The following is a 25,075-nucleotide window of genomic DNA, read 5'->3' on the forward strand; positions in this document are numbered from 1 at the left end:
CCAACACATCGAAAAGTAGAAAAGGTACGTACCGAGGTTGGTGCTCTCAAGGATGGAGAGTCCCTCCTTCTTCTGAGTCACCTGCTTGCACAGCCAGGCGTTCGCCTCCTCCGTCCCCATCCCCTAGCCCTGAAGCGCGAGCACTTCCTGGTCGGCCTTCGACCGGGCCTTCCGTTCTGACTCCAGGGCCTTCCGCTCCATCTCTAGAGTCTCCAGGAAACTTTGGAGCGCCGCCTCGGTGTCCTCTAGGGACTTCTACAGCGCCGCCTCCTGGGCCTTCGCCGCGTCGAGCCCTAGCTCAACGGTAGTCCTCTACTCCACCGTAAGCACTTCTACTACCCGTGCCTCGGTCGCCTCCGCCTCCTAGTCCTAGGACTCGCGATAGGCGGACTCTAGCTAGCGCTCGAGCTCCTCCATCCAGGCGTGCTCCATTCAGAGAAAATGAGACTTACGGCTTGACATCTCCTCTAGACCCTGTAAAACAAGAAGCAAGCGTGCTAAGGTAGCCGATGAAAGACCAGGAGTTAAGGACAAACATAGAAAACTCACCGTTGTGGAATAGGGTAGGTCAACCATGACCACTCGCTCAACAGACTTGACCCACTCTAGGGCCTCCTCCAGCTTCACCCTGGTTCGGGTGAGATCGGACTCCACCGCAAGTCCTCTCCCCCCAAGCACGTCCTAGAGCTGACACTCCTGCTTATCCCAAAGGACAAACTGCACCTTCCTTGGGTCCTCAGGGCAGGGCCACACTAGGTTGGTCTCCTCTAGCCAGCTGAAGGGCCCAGCTGACGGTCCGACCACCGTTAGCTCCCGTGACATTACCGGTGGCTCCACCTCATCGCCTACTTCGCCGTCAGAGGGGATCTCCACCACCTTGATTCCACGGGCCACCAGCAGATGTTCCAGTTCTAGCCTGGACACATCTCCCCCTAGCACCTTCAGCTCCGACTGGGAGGGTGAGCCATGCGGCCCTTCGCCCAGCAAGGCAGGGAGCGTGGTCTCCCTATCCTCTTCTATCGTAAACATTGGAGGAGGGGTCACGAGGGTTACCTCCAACACGGCCTCCGTTGTCACCACCAGGATCGCTGCCAACACTACCAACACCGCTACCGCCGTACTGGCGATCGACCCGAGGGGCGCCACCCCGAAAGGAAAGGACCCATCGCCACCACCCTACTCTTTGCACTGCTCGCTGCGGCGCGCTGCAAGGTGGGCCTCCAATCCTCCCGCACGGGAGTTGGGGCGATGCTTAGCCCCGTTAGCATCCGATAGCTGTCGAAAAAGTACAGGTCAGTCATACTCTAAAAAACTCAAACAGCGAGATCAAAAAGAAACAAAGAAGGCGTACCGGGCCAGAAGTGGTAGGACTCTGAAGCCCCGACCCGATGACAACGGGTCCACTGAGCGAGGACCACTCCCGGGGTCGTGACCCATGCCCCCTCAATTTAGCCTGGGGGAGTCAACCCAACCAGCTCCTGTTCAGCCCATGAATCACCACGACCTTTGGCTTGGGGGAACGCTAACCAGAGCAGCTGGTGGGGCATCCCCCCGTTGTGGGTCGTGTGCTGGCGCCATCCCCGATGATGCATGGGTGCGAGCCCGCTCTCCTGACCACCTGGCTTGTCCCACTGCGCCCACGACAGGTGGGGACGAGGCCAACGATGCCTCAGAAGGGTGTGGTGACCGCGTCTGTTTCGCCTCTCGTTCGCCGACGGTGTCCACACTCGCAGCATGCTTCCTCAGCGTGGGAACATCGCTACGCCTCTCTACCTCCTGCTCGCCACCAGCGAACGCGGCCGCAGGATCGCAATGCTCCACTGAGGTCGCAACGACCTCCTGGCTTTCCTCCTCCTTAGAGAAGATCATGTCATCCCCCACCTTTGTGGGGTCCTCTGACTCGAGCTCTAACTCGACATCGCTCCTATTTTCCCTGGCCCACACACGCCGAGCGATCTCCATCTCCTTCTCATGCTTCCGCCGAGCCTTCTTAGCTTTCTTCTTCTTCCTCTCAACCGCCACCTCCTTCTGGGTGGCCTACCGGGCTGCGCCCTCTGGCCCCTTCAGAAGATACGGCTGGGACTTGTAAGCTCTAAGTCCCTACGAAATAGGTGACTCAAAATCAAAAAATAGGAGAGCAAAAGGGAAGAGAATGCAGTGTAAAGAGAAGGGAGCATACCTGTTTGGACACCATCGTGGCATTGAGAGGTCCAGGCTTTCCATTGAGGGTCTCTTTGGGCCTCAGCTGTAGCACTCGGTCAAGGCAACTCTAGACCTCGTCGTTCGGTAGCTCCTCCGGCGACGCACGGTTAGGGTCCGTCGGGTCGTTGTACTTCCACATTGGCCTCGTCCTCTCTGCTAGCGGAGCGACCCAATGATAGAAGAGGGTGTGGAACACCCGCACCCCATCAAGGCCACACCGCATGAGCTTCTAGAGCTCCGCCTCAATAATCTCCACCTTCTTCCTCTGCTGGTTGGTGGGGCCCCACGACTATCTCTCCTGCCTCTCCGGCCTCATGCCGGTGAAAGGCAGAAATGGCGCCTCCGTCGGGTTCCTGATGTAGAACCATTTCCCGTGCCACCCCTGATTGGAATCACAGGGGGTGTACACGAGGTATGAGCCCAACACGCTCGGTTTCTTCTGAAGCGCGAAGCCCCCCACCGACGCAATCATGAGTGGCTTCCCCTCCAACAAAGCTCGCCTGGAGAACAACCACCAGAAGAGGTCCACATGCAGCTCCATCCTGAGGAAGGCCTCACACACAGTGATGAATCTGGCGATGTGCAGCACCCTAGTCGGATTGAGGTGCTGCAGCTCTAGGCCCCACTCGTTGAGGAGCCCACGCAGAAACTAGTACGCGAGGTATCCTAACTCGCGCTCATGGAAAGTGAGAAAGGAAACAACCTCACCGGCCTGAGGTTGCGGGAAATCCTCCCTCCTAGGAGCCCTCCAGTGCGCCACCTCCTTCGGCAGCAGAAACCCCTTCTCGGCAAAGGCAGCCAGCACCGACTCCCTCATGACGGATGACCTCCAGCTCGACATTTCGCTCTAGGTTCAGGAATGGATCTGTGAGTTTTATCCTCTCCCTAGCTCCCCCTTTTCTCTCCTAGGAACCGCCATGGTGCTCAGATGCTCTCGGCGAGAAGAAAGAAGAAGAAGATGCGACAGATGAGGAATAGGCGAAGGAACGAAACGGAAGCCCGCTCCCTTCCCCTACTTAAAGAAAGAGGCACATCAGTTGGGAAAGGTGCAACGATTGGGGGAAAGGCAAAATGATGGGGGTGAAAAACCCTCTCCCTTCCCCTATTCAATGCGGATGGGATATGTTGGGACATGCCCTGACCGATGGGATGCCCCCTGCCCGATGGAACAACGCCTGGTCAGACAAGGCATGGCTAGGTATGGCACACCACTACCGCACATCGAGCGCAAGAAAACAAGGGGCCGCTATGTGCAGGCGGCCCTCCACCTTCCTAGGCAGGACTTGGAAAGGCCTAAACGACGGGATCTTCGCCAGGAGAGACCATCAGGCTTCCTGAGTCAATTGGATGGCTCAGGCAAATGCCGAGAGATAGGTAAGGAGCAGAGGGATGCCTCATATGGGCCATGCCAACTCCATCATGAATGACGAGCGTGGATCCCGATCAGACATTTCTGATTGGAGCTCCTCAAACCCCGTCACTCGAGTCATCAAGGTAACATTACCAAAACCCACTATTTCTTTATATAATCATTTATTCATCTATGCACGCATTCATTCATTCCATACATCCAAAAGCATCGCATATGTAGTCAAAATGCATCCTAACGCTCTGTGTTGCATCATGAAGTGCAATTGCCTCGTTCAACATGAGCAACGATCGACCACGGTTCGAAGGCTGGCCCACAAAGGGCTCGAGGCCGCCTCGCGTCAAACAGAGCTAGGGGAGAAAACACAAATGAGCCTCGAAGCAGACATGGTCATCTCAACCTTCTTGTTCGATCCTAACCTCCTGCTAAACCTACAGAATCTCTATCGAGAGGAGGCCAGCGGGCCACCCGGGTCAGTCTCCAGAACGACCTAGGCATCTGTCGGGTTGTAGGTTAAGGAGCAGTGAAGTGCCACATGAGGGCTATACTGACCCCGTCACGAACAACGGACCCGGACTTCACTTGAATATACCTGTTAGCAAGCTCACCGAGCGCGTCACTCGAGCCATCGAGGCAAGCGACGTTAGCTCAATCCCTCCGGTTGCGAGAAACCACCGATGGGGTAACGCACAAAACTCAACCGACCCCTACCAAGCCCAATGGGGCTCAGGGGCTCAAGACACCCAAACGCCTCAGCCGCGCCTAGGTCCATGACTCTGACTTGATCGATCCCTTGGCGCACCTAACACCTAGATCCGCGAGTTTGTCACATCCGATCCCATGGCGCGCCCGACGCCTGGATTTGCGACTCTGACTCGCTCGACCCCTCAGCGCGCCCGACACTAGGATCTGTGACTCCGACTCACCCGATCCCCCGGCGCACCCGACACCTAGATCCATGACTCCGACTCACTCGATCCCTCTACGCACTCGACGCCAGGATCCACGACTCTGACTCGCCCGATCCCCCGGCACACCCGACGCCTAGATCCGCGACTCTGACTCACCTGATCCCTCTACGCGCCCGACGCCAGGATCTATGACTCCGACTCACCCGATCCCCTAGCTCACGCGACGCTTAGATCCGTGACTCCGACTCACCCAATCCCTCGACCACGACCAAACGCCTGGGACCACGCTCCCAGAAACGATAGGTTAGAAACCAAAAAAGAAGAGACTACGCCCACTGACAAAACCCCTAGGCGATTCTGCCCGAATCGCTTGGGGGCTCGGAAGCTACACCCGTGGGTGCGCTCGCGCGCACCCACTGACAAAACAAAACTTTTCCCGTTGGCAACACGAAAAAACCCCCAGACGATTCTACTCGAATCGCCCGAGGACTCGGGGGCTACACCCACGGGTGCGCTCGTGCGCACCCACCGTCAAGACAAAAAATCCCCCAGACGATTCATAAATCCTGTCGGGTTCATAAATCTGGGGTCCCTCATGGACCGGCTTCCCAACAAAGGCTCAGCCCGGCAGACAACGTTGCGAACGACACGCAACTCCTAGGCCGGCCCAAATACCAAAATGACAGGCCAGAAGGGTGATCCAATCTCCGACCGAAAAGCTTGACCTCGACTCTAGCCCGCCTCTCCGACCAGAAGGCCTCGCTAAAGAGGAACAGCGCTCGCTTGCGACTTCGGCCCGCCTCCGAACGGCCTCTCTGACCGGAAGGCCTGGCCAAACATCACCTCCAACTCCGACCTGCGTCTCCAACCAGGGATGCGCCGAACCCCTACTTATGTCACCTCTCTGACTAGAGCAATCAGAGCCGACTGGGACCAACCAACCGGGAACGCCCGCTCGATGAGGACCAAGAAACGGACGGAGAAAGTAAGGCATGGCACTTAAGTCAATCGCAATACCAAGGACCATACCATGTACACCTGCAGGACAGTATCCTACAACCTTCCTGGTATGTCAGAACCCAAGCAGTGTTGTGGGCGCCGATATTTTCCCTACAGTATTGTGGGCACCAGCAACTCCTATACCAGACAAACATAGGTAAAGCTCCCCCCACGTGCCTCTGGGCATCAATAGTGTTGTGGGCGCCGGTATTGGCCATTCCAGGTGAACATGGTAAAAACCCCTATATACCTCTAGGCATCAACAGTATGGTAGGCATCGACGTATGCCATACAAGAAGAAGACGACATAACCTCCCACATGCATCCGACATTAATAGTGTTATGGGCGCCTATAATCATCTTATACCCGACGACATAGGCAACAAGACTTAGCATACGTACACTCTCCCTCTCTCACTTGTAAGGCTATCCCCTTCATCTACAGGTAAAGCTCCCTCCACGTGCCTCTAGGCATCAACAGTGTTGTGGGCGTCGGTATTGGCCATACCAGGTGAACATGGTAAAAACCCCTATATTCCTCTGGACATCAACAGTATGACAGACACCGACGTATGCCATATAAGAAGAAGACGCAACCTCCCATATGCATCTGACATTAACAGTGTTATGTGCGCCTATAATCATCTTGTACCCAACGGCGTATGCAACAAGACTTAGCATACGTACACTCTTCCTCTCTCACTTGTAAGGCTATCTCCTTTATCTATAAAAGGAGATGCGCTCTCTCCCAAAAAGGAGCGATCTCTTAGTTCACTCATACACAACAACAGAACCGCCAGGTTCAAACCTCGAGCACACACTCAAACACTTAGCACATATCGGAGCTCCCATCACTCTCGGCCCTTTAGACTAGAGTCTGATCAGACCTCTTGTACCCCACATCTTTCTCCTTCTTGTTTGTAACCCCATTGTAAACTTCGAGCACCTGGGCTCAGGAATAAAGTCACCGACCGACTCAAACTGGACGCAGGGCATGTTGCCTGAACCAGTATAAACCCTATGTTATTGAGTGCTAGGCGACATCCGATCACAACGTATGGCAAAACTACAAATATTTACGTGTTGGTCACTTTCTACACCGATAGAAATGTTGCACGTATTTTCTATAAATCAAGTCAAAGTTAGTGGTACGCAAATCGTGGCGACCAACGTTTAAGGACAGATGGAGTATATCCTAGAGGCATGATTACACATTGCAAAGTACGTTGATTTACATGTATGATGTTGGATACACTCTGTAGATATAATAACAAGCCCTCAATCCTAAATGGAATGTTCTTTTTTCCTTTTCGATAACGGAAATGACAGGACACAGGCGTCCATCCCGTCCGGACGTCGCACGCCTCAGCCTGCGGATCAGTCAGCCCAATAAACCTCGCATCCATCCCCTTCCGTTGCTCGCCTCGCGCTGCTCCTGCTTCTTCTCCGCCGCCCGCGCCCCTTCCATTACTCCTGCCGCTCACCCCGCGCTGCTCCTGCTCCTCCGCCGCCCGCCCTGCTGCTCTATCGCTGCTCCTGCTCCGCACACCCGTCTCGCTGCTCCTACCGCTGCTTCGCCACCCGCGCCCGCTGTGCCTGCTCTGTCGCCCACTCGGCCTGACGACGTCGACAGGCGCCGTTAGCGCAAGGAGAAGCGTCAGGCCTGGCGCGGAAGCCCTATGACCTTGCCTGTTGCTACAGCTGCTGCGCCCCAATGCAGATGGCGAAGGAGACTGCACCGGTATATGATGCATGTTGCAAGCTCACATTTCAAATGTTTCAGATGTTTTAGAGGTATGTTGCAGGCGTTACATACGGATATTGCAAAAGTAGATCAGGATGTCGCATATGTTGCAATGGTTATACACATATGTTGCAACGGTCTGTCTCTAATGTTTCATCTGTTTTTCAGACGTATAATGCAAGCATGTTTATTTGGATGTTATATATGTTTTCACACGTGTGTTGCAAGTGTTTTATATGGATGTTGTGTATGTTTTGCAATGGTTTTCAAGTGTTTTCTTTTAAATGTTTTTGCAAGTGTTTCGAACGCACGTTTCAAGTGTTTCATCTATCTTCGTTGTATGTTGCAAGTATTGCATCGAGTGTTGCACATGCGATCCATGTGGAAAGCTGGAGGGGACGCGAGCGATCGCCATGGGTGCGCACCATGGGCCCCCGCCTGGCTACGAGACGCAGGCGCAGGCGAGCAACGTCCGCCCGACGTAGGCCCAGGCGTGGACGCGGGAAACAGACTGCAGACACGAATGTCCGAACGCTAGCCGTGCCGTTTCAATGAGTACATTAATCTCAAGTTTAATCAAACATATATAAAAAAACTATTGATATTTATTATATAATAAATGTTATTATCAAATGTGTTTTTATAATAAACCTACTTAGAGTTTTAAATATTAGTATATATCTTTTATAAACCTACTAGTTAAACTTTTAAAAATATGACCTAGGATTACGCTTTTTGGGACAGGTAGTAAAACAGTCAACAGCATGACCACAATAATAATCGATCTCATGTGCAATCAGTAACTGGTTACCGGGGTGGCGCGGTATAGTGGGTGACCATCACTCAAATTTCATCGAGCTGGTGCTCCGCAGAAGTTATAAAATGTTCTAGACATCATTCGACGCATTACCGCTCTCTGTTTATCGTCAGAAGAAATATAAGTTGTTGATATTAGTATACACACTGGGAGTTTATCAGAGTAAATAGATAATGATACAAGCATAACAAATACATCCAGAACAAGAAAACTAAAAGAAAAAAAAATCATGTGCTGGTCGTGTTGTAAGCCGCGTCAGCAGAGGACGTATCCATGTCATTCAGGCCAAGTTCCTCATTCTGCTCCCAACTCCTCTGATACTCCTCCACTGTAATCCACAAAGAACACATTCAGTATGAATATCCTTTAACTTGCAGTATTGGGCACCAGGGGAGCACCATCGTGTATCTGAATTGTTGATACGGTTAACTTACTGGTTAGCTGACTGTCATCTTCTAACGAATCAGTAGCCGGGGCCACAAATGAAGCCGCCAATCCATCATCAATTATTAGAGTCCAGGCCTCTTGTAAACTCAGAAGCTGGTAAAATACATTGACAAACAGTATTGATCAGGATAAACCTTCTCCATTAAACTATATAGAGAAAGAGAGAGCAAAGAAATTACCTTGGATAGTCTCTCCTTGAAATCCTCCCATTTCTTCTTTTTCCATTCCAGTGTGCTATCGCCCAACTGGAATCCATGTATTCTCTCCAAAGCTGTAAACAGAACACATGTCACATTCAAATCCTCTTCTGAGCTTCAATAAGTGTGTACATACCATTTTGGCATCATAAACAGAGAGGTGAATAAAGTGAAGCAGACCTACCCTCGCATATTTTCACAATTAAACCTTCAACAGTTGTGACCATACCACCCAACGTTCCACATGAAAGCTCCAACTCAAGTTCAGGTACTTTCACGCTAGCTGAATCTGACTGAAAAACAAAACCCAAATAAACAAAGTCGTATATTAGAAGATGGATCCTGTCTAACGAGTTCATTAATCTATACAAGTATGTGGATCCAGTAGAATCACAAATTATCAATCTGTGTAATGAACAAGGTAAAGAAATGCCAACATATTAGAATAATGTTCAGGGGAGTCCACATTGCCACTACAGACTCAGAGAAGCCTAAAGGAAAGAAAAAACAACATGCACAGCAGAGAGTTAGATTCTGAAGGACTCGCAAGTTGCAAAATATATTTTACTTGACAGGACATCAGGTCATTAATATCAAATAACCTTTTCCCTAACCTAGTCCAGGGGATGAAGCTACCTTAAGCTACTCCCAGGGCATATTGAACAAATTCGAGTTGTTGCTATCTATTTTCTACCACTTAACCCCCATGGCACCAAGCTATGGACCCACCAATCCAGAAGCAAATCACTTGGTTGGGCTGCAAGCTCGGCCCAGCAACACCATGGTGTCATCCATTGTGTATCCCGGTCAACCTATGCTCCCCTATGCCTTCACTCTCTCTGCTTCGGCCAACACAGGGTGTCCAGTATCCATTTAGGACTTTTCTAGCCTTGAACCACTGGCAGTGCCTTTTTTTATCATTCCAAACTTTCCCGGAAGTGGATAGCTCTAACTAATTCTCTCTGCAATTTAATTTAGATGCTTCTTGGTTAAATTTTGATGAAACTGTAGGGTTTAGGCTTGAAATTGAGGCTTCCTATAATTTGTGTGAAAAAATTGCAGTCTGCATCACAGTTCAAATTTTTTTTTTTTGCATTCTGCATGGGACTCCTTGCATTGCACAGGCGAAGGTAAGGCTTACCACTAACACCCTTCCCCAGACCCCGCACAGAGCGGGAGCTCTCTGCACTGGGTACGCCCTTTATTCTGCATGGGGCTCCTAGTGTAAAATAAACTTCATTATAGTGTAAAGTAAACTTCTGGAAGCATTATACATGTTCCAATTGACCACCGTAAATCCCATATGTTATATTGATGGTGCAAATTTTGGCTGAAACATTAATATTAAGCTTAAGCACAATGTTACCTAGGAGTTATGTATAGTTCGCTGAAACAATACTAGTTCTTTATAGAGAATTGAAACCTACAATACTTTCAAATTTAAGCTTTTGAGAACCTCGAAATCAGATGACGTATTTTTTATTCAGCCATCACAGCTTCACTAACTATACTATTTTTCTCATTTTTTGGGGGTACAGGGCACTTGTATTGAACTACTCATTAAAAACAGAAGTTGTATTATTAGGCAATATATACTTGTGAGGCACCCCTCCCTGGATTTTACTCTAGATTTGTCCCTGCCTTATCATATGATCATCAATCTCATGCACAGGCATGCAAGTTGGTGTAAACAGGAAACATCCAAACCTTTATGACATCGCGAGTAAGGTCTCGTGCATTTTGAACACGCAGTGTAATTTTCTTTCCCTTAGCTGGAATCTCACCTCCAGGCTTCAGCTGATTGAACAAAGAGGAATAGAGTTTTGAAATCATAAAAGTGTCAAAATGAGCCTGTCAGGTAACTAAATCTTATTTACAAAACAGTGGTAGGACAATCAAACTGACCTCTGAATTGCGATAACCACACATGTCACATGTTGTCGCCATAACAATCACCTCCTGGAAATATGGGATTTCTAGCAAAGGTCAAGGTTCACATACTTTTTAATTGCAGTGTTAAGCAGAAGAAAGGGATCCCAAAATGTTCTATTCCTATATTCAGGAACCTAGTCAAAGGGTTGCAGCTATGTTTCAGGTCCTGGAGACCTGATATATCCCAGCAAGCATGTTTGGTAAATCCAACCAAACGATGCCTGTTTAAGTGGTGTGAAGCCATAAACCATAGCTCCAGCTAGAAACCATCCAGAAAAAAGAAGACTTGTATCTTGTTCAATACCCAATGTAACCCCATCCCAAATAATAATACTCACCAGTTCAAAAGTGAAATACCATATCTGGATCGACCAACAATGGTAAAATCTTAAAAACACCCATCCCAAATAATAATACTCACCAGTTCAAAAGTGAAATACCATATCTGGATCGACCAACAATGGTAAAATCTTAAAAACAGCCTGGGCACATATCAGGAATATTATAACTCTGGCATAAATGTAGGATTCAAAATCAACAGAATTAAAGAGACCTGTATTTCCAACAAACTATCTCATAGCTAATTATTGCATACCACCAAGATATCCAACCATTGCACCCTCTCCAGGTGGTTGATGGCTATTCAAAGTAAGTACCTTAACACCAAAGAAGAAAAATTTCCGGTGGACGTTTCAAGTTTCAACTATGAAAAAATGCAAGCAAAACCCATGGTACAGGAGTGAAGGCAGAAGAGGTGTTCTGACACCAATTACAAGATCCTTTTTCTAGTCCTTATTCTAAGAGAACAAACGTCATCACAAAACCAAATAAGCATAGCCAAGATACTATTCATACTCTATTACTGAGCTTGGTCATGAAAATAACTAATGGCTACACAGGCATTATGTGCACTCTATTTTTAATCAGTCAGGAAAAAGGATACTTGTAGCAAAGAAACGCGTGACACATTCTGTTCCACAGGCCCCACATGTTGATGGTAAAGTATCAACCTGTCCATGTGAAATTTTATAAGGTACAGATAAACATAATTCGTGAGGAGATTGTTGCCAGCAACTTGGTAGATATACCTCTTCTGGTGCTGAGTATCTACACAAGGCTGCAGCAACTTCGTCAGGGTTTCCCTGAGCTATAGCGCGACGAGCTGCAACAGCTCCAACTGAGCCATGGGGCACACTTTGCAACCCATCAGAATTGGATTCCACAGCTGAAGCAGGCAAAACAGCCTCTCCAGGTTGTTCTGTTGGTGGTTCAGCAAGAAAACCAAGTGCTGCTTGTTGTTCACGAGTCCTTTCATAGAATCTCACAGATAGTAAAGGATCTGATGACGGAGCATGCCTGTGGGTTTATGAAGATTAATCAGTGTGGCAAACCCAGATGAGGCACATGCATGGGGAGATTAATAAAACATACCATATATTATTATCTTCCTATGCATCCAGCTGTAGCCATTACATAATAGCACAATCTAGTCAATTCAAATCACTATAGGTTTTTTTAGAGTCGCTATAGGTTATGTGACAAGACAATTCAAACAATATTACCGCAAAGGAAAACAATGTAAAAAATATCATCCAAGTAGTTCAAACATTAAATCACGATGCATAGAACAGTGTCTTCCATATTAGAACACGTATATAAGTCAAAACAATTCTAAATCCCAAACAATATAAATTAGGATGTATTCCCACAAAGAAAACACTTACGGGTTCTCAATAAAGCTGTTTCCTGCAGGGTCATCAAGAACAAAGGTGAATGCAGCCTCTCCTGATCCAAGAGATCTCAACTTCAGTAAAAATTGATCGATGGCTTCAGCCTTCTGAGGATCCACTTTCTGCAGAAGATCAGCTCGTCACCATGTGGAGTAATTCGAATTCCAAAAGCCAAGCATACAAATGCCCAAGATTCACCTTCCGTTCGTCTTGAAGAGCCTGCAGCTCATCCACAGCTCGCATAATAATCCCTTCCACCTGATTTACAAGGTAAAGAATAAGCAAGCTAGCAGCAAAATAGAACATTTTGAAAGGAACTGTTTCCCAACAAAACAAATACAGCAAGGAATGAAGCATACAGTAGAAAGCGTTCCACGTTGAGCTTCTGGAGGAATCTCAAAGTCCAGCTCTGGAATCTGCAGATGGGTACAATGAATAGTCAATAGTTACAAAAGCAATGCATTCTACGTGTTTACTGTAATGCATCAAGAGGATCAAATATCGGCATACCTTGATAGTCGCTGAATCAGACTTCACGACCTGACGATTCAATATCTGGACCAGCACCACTAGTTAGTTATTATAATAGATATATTTCGGTAACCATAATAATGCTTTATTATAACAAATGTTAAAATAGGTTTGTAGTATAAATATTAAGAGAGCTTAATTTTACCAAAATCAACAAATAAGGCATAATCGGCATGCAGAAACACACCTCACTCTGCCCCGACGGAACCTCCAAGCTATAGCAGCATCCCTTGGGTTGGAGCTGTCCAGCAAACTGAATCTCGTTGTTCCTACAACATAAGGATGCAAACTCAAATTATTACCATCAATTGGCAATTAATAGCTCTACCAATCATTGACCTGGACAAATTTCAATAAACAAGAAATTGGGCATATCGTTACCTCTCACCACAATGTGGGCACTCGAAGGCCATCAGAACCACCTGCAGATTCACAAAAGCAAATTTCAAAACTCCTGTCTAATCAGCGGTACTAATCAGAAGTTCAGAACAAGCAGCTGACGGCATGAGCACAGAAAGTACCTCCCGGAAGTGCGGGATCAGCGTCAACAGAAGCCTCGTGATGCCCTAACCACATGATAGCGAAGCAACAGTCCTCAGAACCCGCAACAAGCGCCCCGAACCGAAGAGAACAGAACCATGAAGAAACGAGAGGTAAGGTACGGGAGCACTCACGTTCTCGCCGCAGCGCATGCAGAGCGACTCGATCTCGTGGAGAGGCGTGGCGTGCGCCTCCTCGTCCGCAGCCGCCGACTCCGCCGCGGAGCGGAGGTCCACCACCACGCGCCCTTCATGGCCGGAGCTCGCCATTGACGCAGGGAATAGGTGTCAGATGGAGCACCCGCAGACGAGACAGCTCTGTGAAAGCTTCTGGCGATCGCTATGCGCTGATTTGGCTATGGTGCTCGTGGGAGTTTGTTTGGCGGCTATGCGTCGCGGCGGGAGGGGAAGGAAAGCGAATGGGGAGAACCGAGAACAGGAGCGAGTGACCTAGGATGCTCTAGAAGCAGAAGAAACGACCGCGCGGACTTGGGCTGGGCTGGGCTGGGACAGAGAACTGAGAAGGACAAGGTTTGCTACATGGACCTGAAACTCTGAAAGGCCTGAAGAAGCCCAGCCGCCCAGCTCCGGTCAGGCGGAGCACGACCTGGCACTGACGAGGGGCGGCGTCTGTTGCAGCACCGCAATGGGGATGGGACGGCACCGCGGCAGGGACGAGCAACCGCTAGGTTGCAGCAGAGAGCTGGACAGGGAGAGGAACCGGACGGGACTACGGGAGCGTGAGCGTCGATAGGGACTACGTGAGCGGCGCACGCGGAGAAGGGATTAGGCGTCGGGAGGGGAGTCCTCTCTGAGCCTGGGCCCGCAGAGAGTACAAAAAATTTGGAGAAGGTGTTTTGGGCCACGCCTAGGGCCGTGGCCCTAGTGACCCTAGGCCCATATCCGCACTGAAAGGCCTGAAGCACAATGAAAAGGACAGAGGTTTTGATTGATGCATGCCGTCTCCATTAGCATGAAAGATTGAGTCGAGGAATTTCTTTGGATCAACTATTTCTAATGGTTTCTACTCCCACGGTTCCAAATTATAAGTAGCCTTGAATTTTCTATACATCAATTTTGCTATGTATTTAGATATAACAAATGTAGCAAAATCTATATACCAGAAAAGTCAAAGAGACTTATAATTTGAAACGGATGAAATATAATATTTTTTTATATTGTTATAGTTTCTTTGGATCGATCATTCCTTTTGGGTATTAGAGGAGATCAAGGAGAAAATTAGTACCTTTTCTTCTCAGTTTCATCAAATGCCATGAGAGATAGGTGTGTCCAAAGTCGTGAATTTCTTTCTTAACCGCATATCAGAGCTAGGGGAATGCACCACAAATCCACAATGACAGACAAAAACCAGTATCACGGCGGCGCTTACGGCACATTGTCTGTCACGGCAAGTTGGCAACGCAGAATCAACTTGCAGCAGCGAAAGACCAAACTGATGTTAGTCACCAAAAAAGACCAAATCGATGTTGTACTCTTGTTCGAGATACCTTGCCTCCGTGGGCCATCGCAATATTCGCGAGTTCGCAACCAAAACGGGACACGCCCTGGCGCGAGCACACGGATTAGTTTTATTTTTTAAACTTAGAGACTAAAATTTAGAAGGTGTCACATAAGGGTATCATACGGAGTGTTTGATACTAATAAAAAAATAAATTGCAGAATCCATAAGTAATTCACGAGACGAATTTATTAAGCCTGATTAATTTATCATTAGCACATGTTTATTGTAGCATCATATTATCAAATCATAGACTAATTAATCTTAAAAGATCTGTCTCCTAAATTAGTCATAAACTATGTATTTATTTTTATAAATAGTCTATATTTAATACTTTATCTAATATTTACTGAAGTTTAGAGGAGGCGGAACAAACACCCGCTAGTGCGCGCCCACGAAACCCCACTTCATCCGGCACTCTACGCCCTAAAACCCTAATCAAGGATTCCCGTCGTCAGCGCCACCCCCTCACCCACCACCCACCCCATCCCCGTCTCAGCCTCGCGCGCCGCCACAATGCAGGCCGCCGCCGCCGTCCGCCACCCGCGCCTATTCCCGCCGTCCCCGGGCCGCGCCGCGCGGCACCGGCGCGCGCTCAGCACCGTGCGCATGGCGCTGCGCGAGGACGGGCCCTCGGTGGCCATCGTGGGCGCCACGGGCGCGGTGGGCCAGGAGTTCCTCCGCGTCATCACGGACCGCGACTTCCCCTACCGCAGCCTCCGCCTCCTCGCCAGCGAGCGGTCCGCGGGGAAGCGCCTCGGCTTTGAGGGCCTCGAGTACACCGTCCAGGACCTCGCGGCCCCGGGCGCGTTCGACGGCGTCGACATCGCGTTGTTCAGCGCCGGCGGGAGCGTCAGCCGCAAGTATGGGCCCGCGGCCGTCGCCAGCGGCGCCGTTGTCGTCGACAACAGCTCCGCGTTTCGAATGGACCCCGAGGTGCCGCTCGTCATCCCCGAGGTCAACCCCGAGGCCATGGGGAACGTCCGGCTCGGGCAGGGGGCGATTGTGGCAAATCCGAATTGCTCGACCATCATCTGCCTCATGGCTGCCACGCCGCTCCATCGCCACGCTAAGGTACCACTTTGGGCACTTTTTGGGATGTCGGAAGCATCATCCATTTATCAGTAATTTTAATTTGAAGCGACGGAAGGCTGTTGCTGGAGAACTGTATAATTCACATGCTATCTAACGGCAGAAACCAAACATTAATATCTGGAATTATGCTTCCTAATACCAAATAGAAATGTTATCTTTCAAAAAAAAAGATATATGTATCGTATAGATGAATCAGTACATGTAATCAAACATTGGACTGTCTAATTTTAGTTCTTTTATTACTTTATTTAATCAGGCTTGAAGATAGAGATCATATTAACAGTTCACAACATTGCAATCACTCGCTTTCCAGCTAGTATTTGACTGTTCTGAATCTTCAATTTTCCAGTGTAGTTTTAGCCAACAAAATGGCACATTATTTATTCTTCCATGTTTCAGAAATTCAGTGTTGCTGCGTCTGTCTGAAAAAAAAAATCTTCATTATTGAATTGACTGTATCACAGCATGTCGATTTTTTGTGACAAATCCATAGGAGTTGATAACTCAAATTAAGGTTTGCAGTAGGGATTAACCATGGGCTATTTAAGACTTGTACTTATCTGGAACTGTCTTGCCGATTCTGTTTTTTTATATATGGGTTGTAGATTCTGCTTGAATTGCTAATACATTTGTATGGTGAGCTATTATGTTTCTATCACATGTTCTTTTGCTACTAAGATGATTTTTTTACCGTATCCGATTATGCTTGTTGACTGCCCTTCCCCCACGGTCAAACTAATGGCTATTTGTTGATTTGGCAGGTGTTAAGGATGGTTGTCAGCACATACCAAGCAGCAAGTGGTGCTGGTGCTGCGGCAATGGAAGAACTCAAGCTGCAGACTCAGGAGGTACATATTTTCTTCTCCAAGTTACCCTGTCCAGTTAATGTGTTTGTTTGGTTAGACACTCAATGTTTTACACCTTATTTTAGGTCTTGGAAGGGAAGGCGCCAACATGCAATATTTTCAAACAGCAGGTTGCTCTGGCTTACAAATTGAAGTATCCTGAGCACATATCAAATTATTTTAGTCATGAATTCTTCATGCTGAATATCTTTTTCCCTTGTGCAGTATGCTTTTAATATATTCTCACACAATGCACCAGTTCTTGAGAATGGGTATAACGAGGAAGAAATGAAAATGGTGAAGGAGACCAGAAAAATTTGGGTTAGTCTTTGTGGTCCCATTGGTCTGAACAAGCTTCCTATGAAGTCTGCATTACTCTGTCAAACTTTTCTTTCATTGTGATAATTTGAGCAAATATGCCTTCTAACTGTACGTTCCATTGCTAGAATGACAAGGATGTGAAAGTAACTGCGACTTGCATACGGGTTCCTGTGATGCGTGCACATGCTGAAAGTGTCAATCTACAGTTTGAAAAGCCACTTGATGAGGTAGGTATTCTGCATATTATGCTGCTAACTAGTATTACTTCTCTGTTTGTGGAAATATGTTTGTTTCTTTCATACTATTCTCCTATTTGTGCTAAGTGAATTGATTCTTGAACCTGCCACGTTGTCATTTGGATAGGTGTTTTATTTGAATTTAACTATTTGTGAATGTGGCAGAAAAACAAATTGGTTATATTTATGTTGTAGTATAATATTGCAACTTCTGAAGTTGTGTGCTACTGTAAAGGATACTGCAAGAGAAATTTTGAGAGGAGCTCCTGGTGTTACCATTATTGATGATCGTGCTTCCAATCGCTTCCCTACGCCTCTGGAGGTATTTTGATTCATGATCATCAATACCACCGCAATACTCACTATTCACACTCATTTCATCTACGCAACTGTGCTGTTCCAGGAGAGAGAAGTTGTTCGAATGATTTTACCGACAAAAAGTAACCCTCTGTTTTTCAGGTATCAGATAAAGATGATGTAGCAGTGGGTAGAATTCGTCAGGACTTGTCCCTGGATGATAACCGAGGGTATGTATGATAATGTTTGACAGTTACAGTTGACAGAAACATTACCTTGTTGCGCATTACCTTTGTATGAAAATAGATAAGGAATTTAAGGATAATTATATTGGAACTAATCATCTATTCAATGGCAGGTTGGACATATTTGTCTGTGGTGATCAGATACGTAAAGGTGCCGCACTCAATGCTGTTCAGATTGCTGAAATGCTCCTGAAGTGATTATCCTCTTGTCTTTCTCTCCCTGTCCCTAATTGCTCTGATCAATGGTGGACTGTACTCTGATTAGTTTGTGCTCAATTTTGGTCGCCTGTTCTGTATTCTGCTGTGCTAGTGCAATAATTGTGAGACGGGCTTGAGTTATCTGCTATACACAAAAAGTGGGCTCGTAAGTTGGGAAATAATGGGTCATCCTTATTCAGCACTCTCGTTTATATATTGTTCAGATTCATCTAACACCCCACCAGTGCCGTCGGGTTCTGTGGACCACAGGGCCCAAAGTGTCCTACGGGATTTACACATTCATGTGCAAGAATAGGGTCAACCTGATCCAGAAGGCCCTGTGGGCAGCTCTCTAGGGCAGGCAGCATCTGTTGTAGTTCTACTGAAAGGAAGTGTGCAACGATAAGAACATGGGAGTTGAGAGGACAAGTTAGCCAATGAACTTCTGTGATCGCTTGATGTACAATGCCGCTGTATCCAGATCAATTTTACATGAACCAAAGGGTCCATTGTTCTTCAGTAAATGAATACATTGTTTGAACGGATTTAGGTGGTTTGGTGTTGTCTTAATCTAACCTGCACTAACTTAAGATAGATATAGATGAACACTGGGAAGGTCGCCTTTTCTTTCGTTTTTTATGAGAAAATAGCTGACAGAAGAGGGTGTGAATGTGCTTGTCCGCTACAACTTGTTTGTAACACCTCGAACAGAATACCCTTGTATTATCTAACTACAAACTGCACTTTTAGCAATATAATATTGTACACCACTTGTATATAAAGATAGTAACACCTAGAAAGTAAGTTACTCTGGGGCCATAACTACTAACATCTATGTACGTAGCAGTTAACTGGCAAAAGGGCAAGTTGTTTGCGCCCGTAACTTTTCAGTGTTAATTTTACTTCTTTATCTTTCTACACAGGTTTTTATTGCATCTCAAGTTTTACATGAACATAGATGTTTGCATTCTCTATCCATTTGTATTTTCGTTGCAACTTCTTTTTTGTAACTATTTAGGTGCTACCTTGTTTGGGAACATGGTAACACCGTATGGTTCGATAACGCAGGATATGTTTTCGTATCCGCACAACACATAGACCATTGCTCAGCGTTGTATGCCTGATGCAGCTGCGCGTGCTGATTATTTCAGGCAAAAGTTTTAAACCATATATATAGTTGCCAACTAATAGTCTCGTTGATAGTTGATGAAAATTTCTAGGAGCTGTACTCGGCAGTTGATTGTTTTCTAGTTTCTACTGCCCGCTGGTACTAGCAAGGAGCAGCCTAGCAGGGAGGACGGTGGGATCAATCAAGGATGGATCTCCCACTCTTGCTGTTCTGAGGTCTCAGTGTTCAGTGTCCAGCTGCACCGCAACTAGTAAAAGCAAGCAAACTCGGCAAAGACCTGAATTTCTTCATTTCAGTGGGGCTGGTGGCGAGACCGACGCGTCGCAGTCAGTTAGCACTCGTACCAGGGGGAACTGAAGGACTGGAGTGTGGTGGGGCCGATGCGTCTGCACCGCTGTTGATGGTAGTTAACAACCAATATAAACCATCAATTAAATATATATAAGGGCATAAATATAATCACCAATAAAGGTTTAGAGATTTAAACTAATAAATTCCACAAGTTTTGGTAAATCTGTGTTTCTAGCCGGGTTTAATCAGAAAATCGTCAAGGAGGACCTCATCGTCAAAGGAAAATACAGAGTTTCGCCGCGATACCTACGGGGGGAGACTCTATAAGGGTCCAGAAGCCACGTCACCAAAGCGGAGGCCACCCCCTAACAGGTGGGGCCGTCCGCCCCCTTGGGCCCACCTGTCAGCCAGCTTCTTATGTCGATTTCCCATCGTCTTTGAGGATGCATGTTTGCAGTTGCTTAAGTCGGTTTGATCCAAGGGCTCACGTTGGATCCTCAGGGCTATATAAATCCAGCCCATGCCTCCCCCAGGCATAAGAAGTCATCAAGTCATTTGAGAAGACAGAAACGCTAATCTCCTCAGAGCTCCTCCTCCTCCGTAGCATAGCTAGTTAGGCTAGATCTAGAAGGAGGCAAGCAGGACTTCGCTTGGATTCTCGATCTTGTCAAGAGCATGGTTTGGTATAAATTTTGTACCCCTCTCTTTTGTTTCTCTATTATTTTATATGCTAGTTACAATTGTTATGACAATCTCAGTGTTCATCTTATTCATGTTCTTCATTATGATGTTCAACGTCTACTTTGATTATATATTTAGTATAGCTAGTTTATCATTGTGTTTATGCATAAGTTCGTATAACGCTCACTCCGATGTACACGGGGGTGAGTGGTCGACATTGTGTAAGCGTGGTGCTTATACATTATTTACCTGCGGATACACCCTATATTCCGGGTCATGTGGTAGATCGCGGATGTGACACTCCCGTTGAGTCATTTGTAGTCCACCCCCGAATATAGGTGCAAGTAGGGTCCGATTACGAAAGTAGAACGAACTCTGTCCTCAATCTTCCTTAGTAATATCCCTTAGGTGTAGATATGATGGTGATCTTAGTCATGATTACTAGGTGTAATTGCACTAATCCAATGTATGCTTTGACTTGTAATTAAGAATGACTTAGAAATTATTCATCTAATATTCTACTTGACCATGTTAATGCCATAGAAAGAAGTGCTCTGAGTGATTTATCATTATCATTACTTATCATATATATATATATATATATATATATATATATATATATATATATATATATATATATATATATATATATATATATATATGTATGTATGTATGTATATGTATATATATAGTGACTTATCCCTGTTATGAGTAGAGTATTGATTATGGTTTATTTCTCCTTCAATAGTATAAGTTATCAATACATATCCATGTTGGACTTTCCTAGTGGTAAAAATATAAATAACGATACCTAAAATACTCTCGGGTAAAATGCTACAATGATATATTATCTGTACGCTTCCAAATACTTTTGGTTCATAGATTTATATATATTCTCTCTAGTCACATAATTAATAAAGAACTGCTTAGTATTATTCTAGTAGTAATACTATGTAGTACCAACAAATATCTCTACATCAACACTAGGGATGATAACCTAGTAAAGTTAGGGATATAGGTTTATGATATGTAACTAAGTACTTCAAACAAGTGGCACGTTAAGAAATATCAACAACCACTGACGCTCGTCTCATGCTTCAGTCATGCCGGCCTGGCTTCGGAGCTCAGCTAGTGTCGGTTGCAGAAAGTGACCAACATGTAAATATTTATAGTTTTGTCGTATGTTGTGATTGGAGATGGCCTAACACTCAATGACACAGAGTTTTATACTAGTTCAGGCAACGTGCCCTACGTCCAGTTTGAGTCGGTTGGTGACTATTCCTGAGCCCAGGTGCTCGAAGTTTGCAGTGGGGTTACAAACGAGAAGAAGAAAGATGGAGGGTACAAGAGGTCCGGTCGGAAGGGCCGAGAGCGACAGAGCTTCGCTATGAGCTAAGTGTTCGAGCGTGTGCTCGTGGTTTGAACCTGGTGGTTCTGCTGTTGTGTGCTAGTGGACTTGATCGATCTAATGAGTCTACTTGTTGGGAGAGAGCACATCCCCTTTATAAATGAAAGAGATGGCCTTACAAGTGAGAGGGAGAGAGTACGTATGCTACTAAGCCTTGTTGCCCACGTCGGCGGATATATGATGATGGTAGGCGTCCACAATATTGTTGAATGCCAGATGCATGTGGGAGGTTGTGTTGTCTTCTTCAGGTATGGCAGATGTCGACGCCTGCCACACTGTTGATACCTGGAGACATGCAAGGGGGTTTACCATGTTCGCCTGATACGGTTAATGTCGGCGCCCACAACACTGTTGATGCCCAGAGGCATGTGGGGGGAGCCTTACCATATGGGAGTTAATGGCGCCCACAATATTGTAGGGAAAAATGTTGGCGCCTACAACACTGCTTGGGTTCTGTCGTGCCAGGAGGGTCGCAGGGTACTACCTGGCAGGTGCGCATGGTGCGGTCCCTGGTATTACGGTTTGACTTGTGCGCCCTGCCTTACTTTCTCTGACCGTTTTCTGGTCCTTACCGAGCAGGCGTCCCCGGTCGGTTAGTCTCAGTCAGCTCTGAATGCGCCAGTTGGAGAAGATCAGTGAGCAGGGGTTTGGTGCATCCCTAGTCGGAGACGTGGGTCGGAGTCGGAATTAGTGCTTTGGCCAGGCCTTCCGGTCGGAGAGGCCGTCCGGAGGTGGGCTGGAGACCGAAGCGAACGCTCCGGTCGGAGTTGGAAACAGGTGTCGTTCCTCCTCGGCCAGACCTTCCGGTCGGTGATTGGATCGTCCTTCTGACCTGTCGTTTAGGTAATTGGGCCGGCCCATGAGTTGCGTGTTTGTTTGCAACGTTGCCTGCTGGTCCGAGTCTTTGTTGGGAAGCCGGTCCGTGAAGGACCCCGGGTTTATGAACCCGCCAGCTAGGCTCACACAAAGCTTGTGCATGATAAAATCACATTTCCGCCCTATTTGTAGCACTACTTCAGCGATACTTTTCAGCAAACGAACAGTGTTTTTCTCTCACAATAAATCAGCATAAGCATCGGTATAAGCCAAATTTCAGCACAACTGGACTCTGCAAACTCACGGTCTCTGGCATCTCATCTAGTAGCTCCCAAGCTGCCAAGATTCTATTACAATAATACACAACATTATTATCACCTGGCCAAGCAGCCAGTGTACATAACACGACATCATCTCCATGCATGCATGTCCTCTCTCATGTTGTAATAGTAACCAGTGAAAGCAGAAGCTTGAGAAGGCAAGCAGAGTACCGGTAGCTTAGGACATAGATATCTGATTCTCCAGACGCATGCATAGCCACCCAGAGTCACGGACGGTACGCATGCATGTGTGGTCTATGGACGGACGCTTCATGCAGAGCCTATACGCATGCCAGCCAGCTGGAGCTGGTGACGGCGAGAGGCAGAGAGGGGTCCGGAGGAAGTGAGTCATGGGCACTTGGGCCTGGTGCGGTTGCCATGGCCGGTGGTCATGTCGCGGTAGCAGGGGCACTCGTCCTTGTGGCCCGCGGTGCCGGACGGCACGCAGTTGCAGCTGGCGCAGCAGATCCCCGCAGTACTTGAGGCAGTCGTCGTGCCGGCTCGCCTTGGAGCACCTCACCCCGCACTTGCCGTCGCAGAACGCTGCCCAAACCCAAAGGAAGAAGAAGAAGCTCGATCGTGTGAATAGCCAAGATATGCCCATCCCAGCATTAGAAACGGCATGAGATCATGGAGCTGCTGGCGGTTACCTGATCCAGCCATGGAGACACGGGGCGAAGGCGGCGCCAGGAGGAGGAAGAGGAGCAGAGCAAGCGGTGGCTGTGGTCTCAAGCTTCATCCTGTTCTGCCCACCTAGGCTGCTGCTGCTTTGTGTGAGCTTTGGGGAAGCACGGGCGGTGGTGATAAAGTGAGGCCTGAGGAGGGTGGTGGCTTTGGGGTTGATTTATACGACCGTCCGTCCTTAGCTTTTGCTCGGCGGTGCTGTAGGCTGCAGCTGTAGCCAGGGGAGGGTAGTTGGGGCTGGCAGTGGCAGCTAGAGGTGTTGGCTCTTCGCTCTCTGTATGTTGCCTTGCATTGCAGAGATGTTGCTGGCTTAACTCGTGGCCGGTCCGCCGGTGTGAGTGTGTGAGCATACTACACCATGAACGGACCCCATGTCCTCCTAGTGTTGTATTGATAAGCTGTGAGCTGGCATCCAAACGGCTGACCTTTCTTTAAGGGATCGGAGGTCATCATGCTTTGGTGAATACTACTACACTTGAGAGTTGAGACTTTACCATGGTTAGGTCACATACATACCAACGTGTACGGTATACCAACACTGTATGGAGGAGTGTAGCTGTTCCTAGCCTCGACTACGTAGTACGTACACGCTATCAGACAACTTTGGCACCAGTAAGTGGTGAACTAATAATGGTGCTGAAAATTGTAGGTGGGGTTGTTTAGAGAGGTACACTATCTTATCTTAGGTGGGATTAACGTTGTGTGTATACATGCTTGTTCAGCCTGAATTACAACTTACAAGCTGTAACTGCAAGCACTCTCGTTCAGGCCTCCCAAGCAGCTAGTGGCCAGGAAGCGATCAAAAGTACGAGACGGTCCATCACCGTGTTGCCTCTTGCCTGTGGCGTGTGGGGATCGCAAATCGGATGAGCATGTCCTCCAATCGCCGTTGTCAGATCAGCTGGGGGACCGGACAAGGGCGAGCCATCACTCATACGGTGATACGGATCATGAGTGCCAAGTATGTGGAGGTGGGCGCGGGCGGCCACTGCCACGTACGTACGTGTCCCTCTCACGGACCTGGAGGCGCCAGTCGTCCAGCAGACGGGTACGTACAGTGTTGTCGATGGCGGACCCGACACTTGACCCCAGTTTGGCACCTAAACCACTTGCGGAGATATGCATGTACTCCGTACGTTTACTTCGTCTAGATAGCAGTCAGTTGCGATAAGTTTCAAAGTCGATCGATCGCGTGTACCGCGTCAACTGTTTCTTGTGCCACGCCGCGCGGCACGGGTGTCAAAATGCATGCCAACTGAGGCTCTCACTCTCACTTTCTCGCACGGCGCGCGGTGCCTCCGAGCCCTCTCGCTCGTTCCGTCAGCTCCCGCATTGTTCACAGCACTGCCGTCGGTCAGGTCCGATCTGAACGGTGCTGCCTCCCTTTAGCCGGGCAGGTGGAATTGATAGGCGTCTGTTTACTGAATTCTTCATACACTAAACCCGTCCAGTGGCCCACACAAAGGGAAGCAGAGCAGCCTGGAACGTTCGCTAGTCACCAGCACGCGTGCTTACTCATTCTCCTAGAGATGTGGCGTGCAAGAGAGTCGCAGCCGCAGACACACCACGCGT

General features: G+C 47.7%; 2 protein-coding genes and 1 pseudogene across 2 annotated transcripts; 1 reads left to right on the forward strand and 2 right to left on the reverse strand.

Annotated features, from left to right (window-relative positions):
• Positions 1 to 8,100: 8,100 nt before the first annotated feature.
• Positions 8,101 to 13,856, reverse strand: LOC136476676 (uncharacterized). The gene is made up of 16 exons (XM_066474610.1): positions 13,554 to 13,856; positions 13,401 to 13,445; positions 13,261 to 13,301; positions 13,067 to 13,148; positions 12,859 to 12,903; positions 12,708 to 12,764; positions 12,547 to 12,606; positions 12,343 to 12,470; positions 11,707 to 11,974; positions 11,562 to 11,628; positions 10,592 to 10,662; positions 10,394 to 10,483; positions 8,871 to 8,979; positions 8,669 to 8,760; positions 8,477 to 8,582; positions 8,101 to 8,370 (listed from the first exon to the last, which is right to left on the reverse strand). The coding sequence occupies exons 1-16, from the start codon at positions 13,686 to 13,688 to the stop codon at positions 8,270 to 8,272; spliced, it is 1,497 nt and encodes a 498-aa protein (XP_066330707.1). The 5' UTR covers positions 13,689 to 13,856; the 3' UTR covers positions 8,101 to 8,269.
• A 1,488-nt stretch (positions 13,857 to 15,344) lies between these two features.
• Positions 15,345 to 18,698, forward strand: LOC136476682 (uncharacterized). The gene is made up of 8 exons (XM_066474613.1): positions 15,345 to 16,011; positions 16,794 to 16,880; positions 16,964 to 17,008; positions 17,103 to 17,198; positions 17,324 to 17,425; positions 17,670 to 17,756; positions 17,894 to 17,961; positions 18,090 to 18,698. Exons 1-8 carry the CDS (start codon positions 15,454 to 15,456, stop codon positions 18,172 to 18,174), a joined length of 1,128 nt encoding a protein of 375 aa, XP_066330710.1. The 5' UTR covers positions 15,345 to 15,453; the 3' UTR covers positions 18,175 to 18,698.
• Positions 18,699 to 22,728: 4,030 nt separating this feature from the next.
• LOC136476689 (peamaclein-like) lies at positions 22,729 to 23,814 on the reverse strand (annotated as a pseudogene).
• Positions 23,815 to 25,075: the final 1,261 nt, after the last annotated feature.

Source organism: Miscanthus floridulus, chromosome 1 (assembly GCF_019320115.1).
Source record: "Miscanthus floridulus cultivar M001 chromosome 1, ASM1932011v1, whole genome shotgun sequence".
NCBI classification, from domain to species: domain Eukaryota; kingdom Viridiplantae; phylum Streptophyta; class Magnoliopsida; order Poales; family Poaceae; genus Miscanthus; species Miscanthus floridulus.

What these genes read in the sequence shown, in the direction of transcription:
- LOC136476676 (XM_066474610.1), bottom strand. Translation starts at nt 13,688, where the DNA reads ATGGCGAGCTCCGGCCATGAAGGGCGCGTGGTGGTGGACCTCCGCTCC. An exon ending in AACAGCTTTATTGAGAACCC is followed by an intron (nt 11,975 to 12,342) that starts GTAAGTGTTTTC and finishes ATAAACCCACAG; the next exon opens with GCATGCTCCGTCATCAGATC. An exon ending in AATTGTGAAAATATGCGAGG is followed by an intron (nt 8,761 to 8,870) that starts GTAGGTCTGCTT and finishes TTCTGTTTACAG; the next exon opens with CTTTGGAGAGAATACATGGA.
- LOC136476682 (XM_066474613.1), top strand. Translation starts at nt 15,454, where the DNA reads ATGCAGGCCGCCGCCGCCGTCCGCCACCCGCGCCTATTCCCGCCGTCC. An exon ending in CGCTCCATCGCCACGCTAAG is followed by an intron (nt 16,012 to 16,793) that starts GTACCACTTTGG and finishes TTGATTTGGCAG; the next exon opens with GTGTTAAGGATGGTTGTCAG. An exon ending in TTGAAAAGCCACTTGATGAG is followed by an intron (nt 17,426 to 17,669) that starts GTAGGTATTCTG and finishes GCTACTGTAAAG; the next exon opens with GATACTGCAAGAGAAATTTT.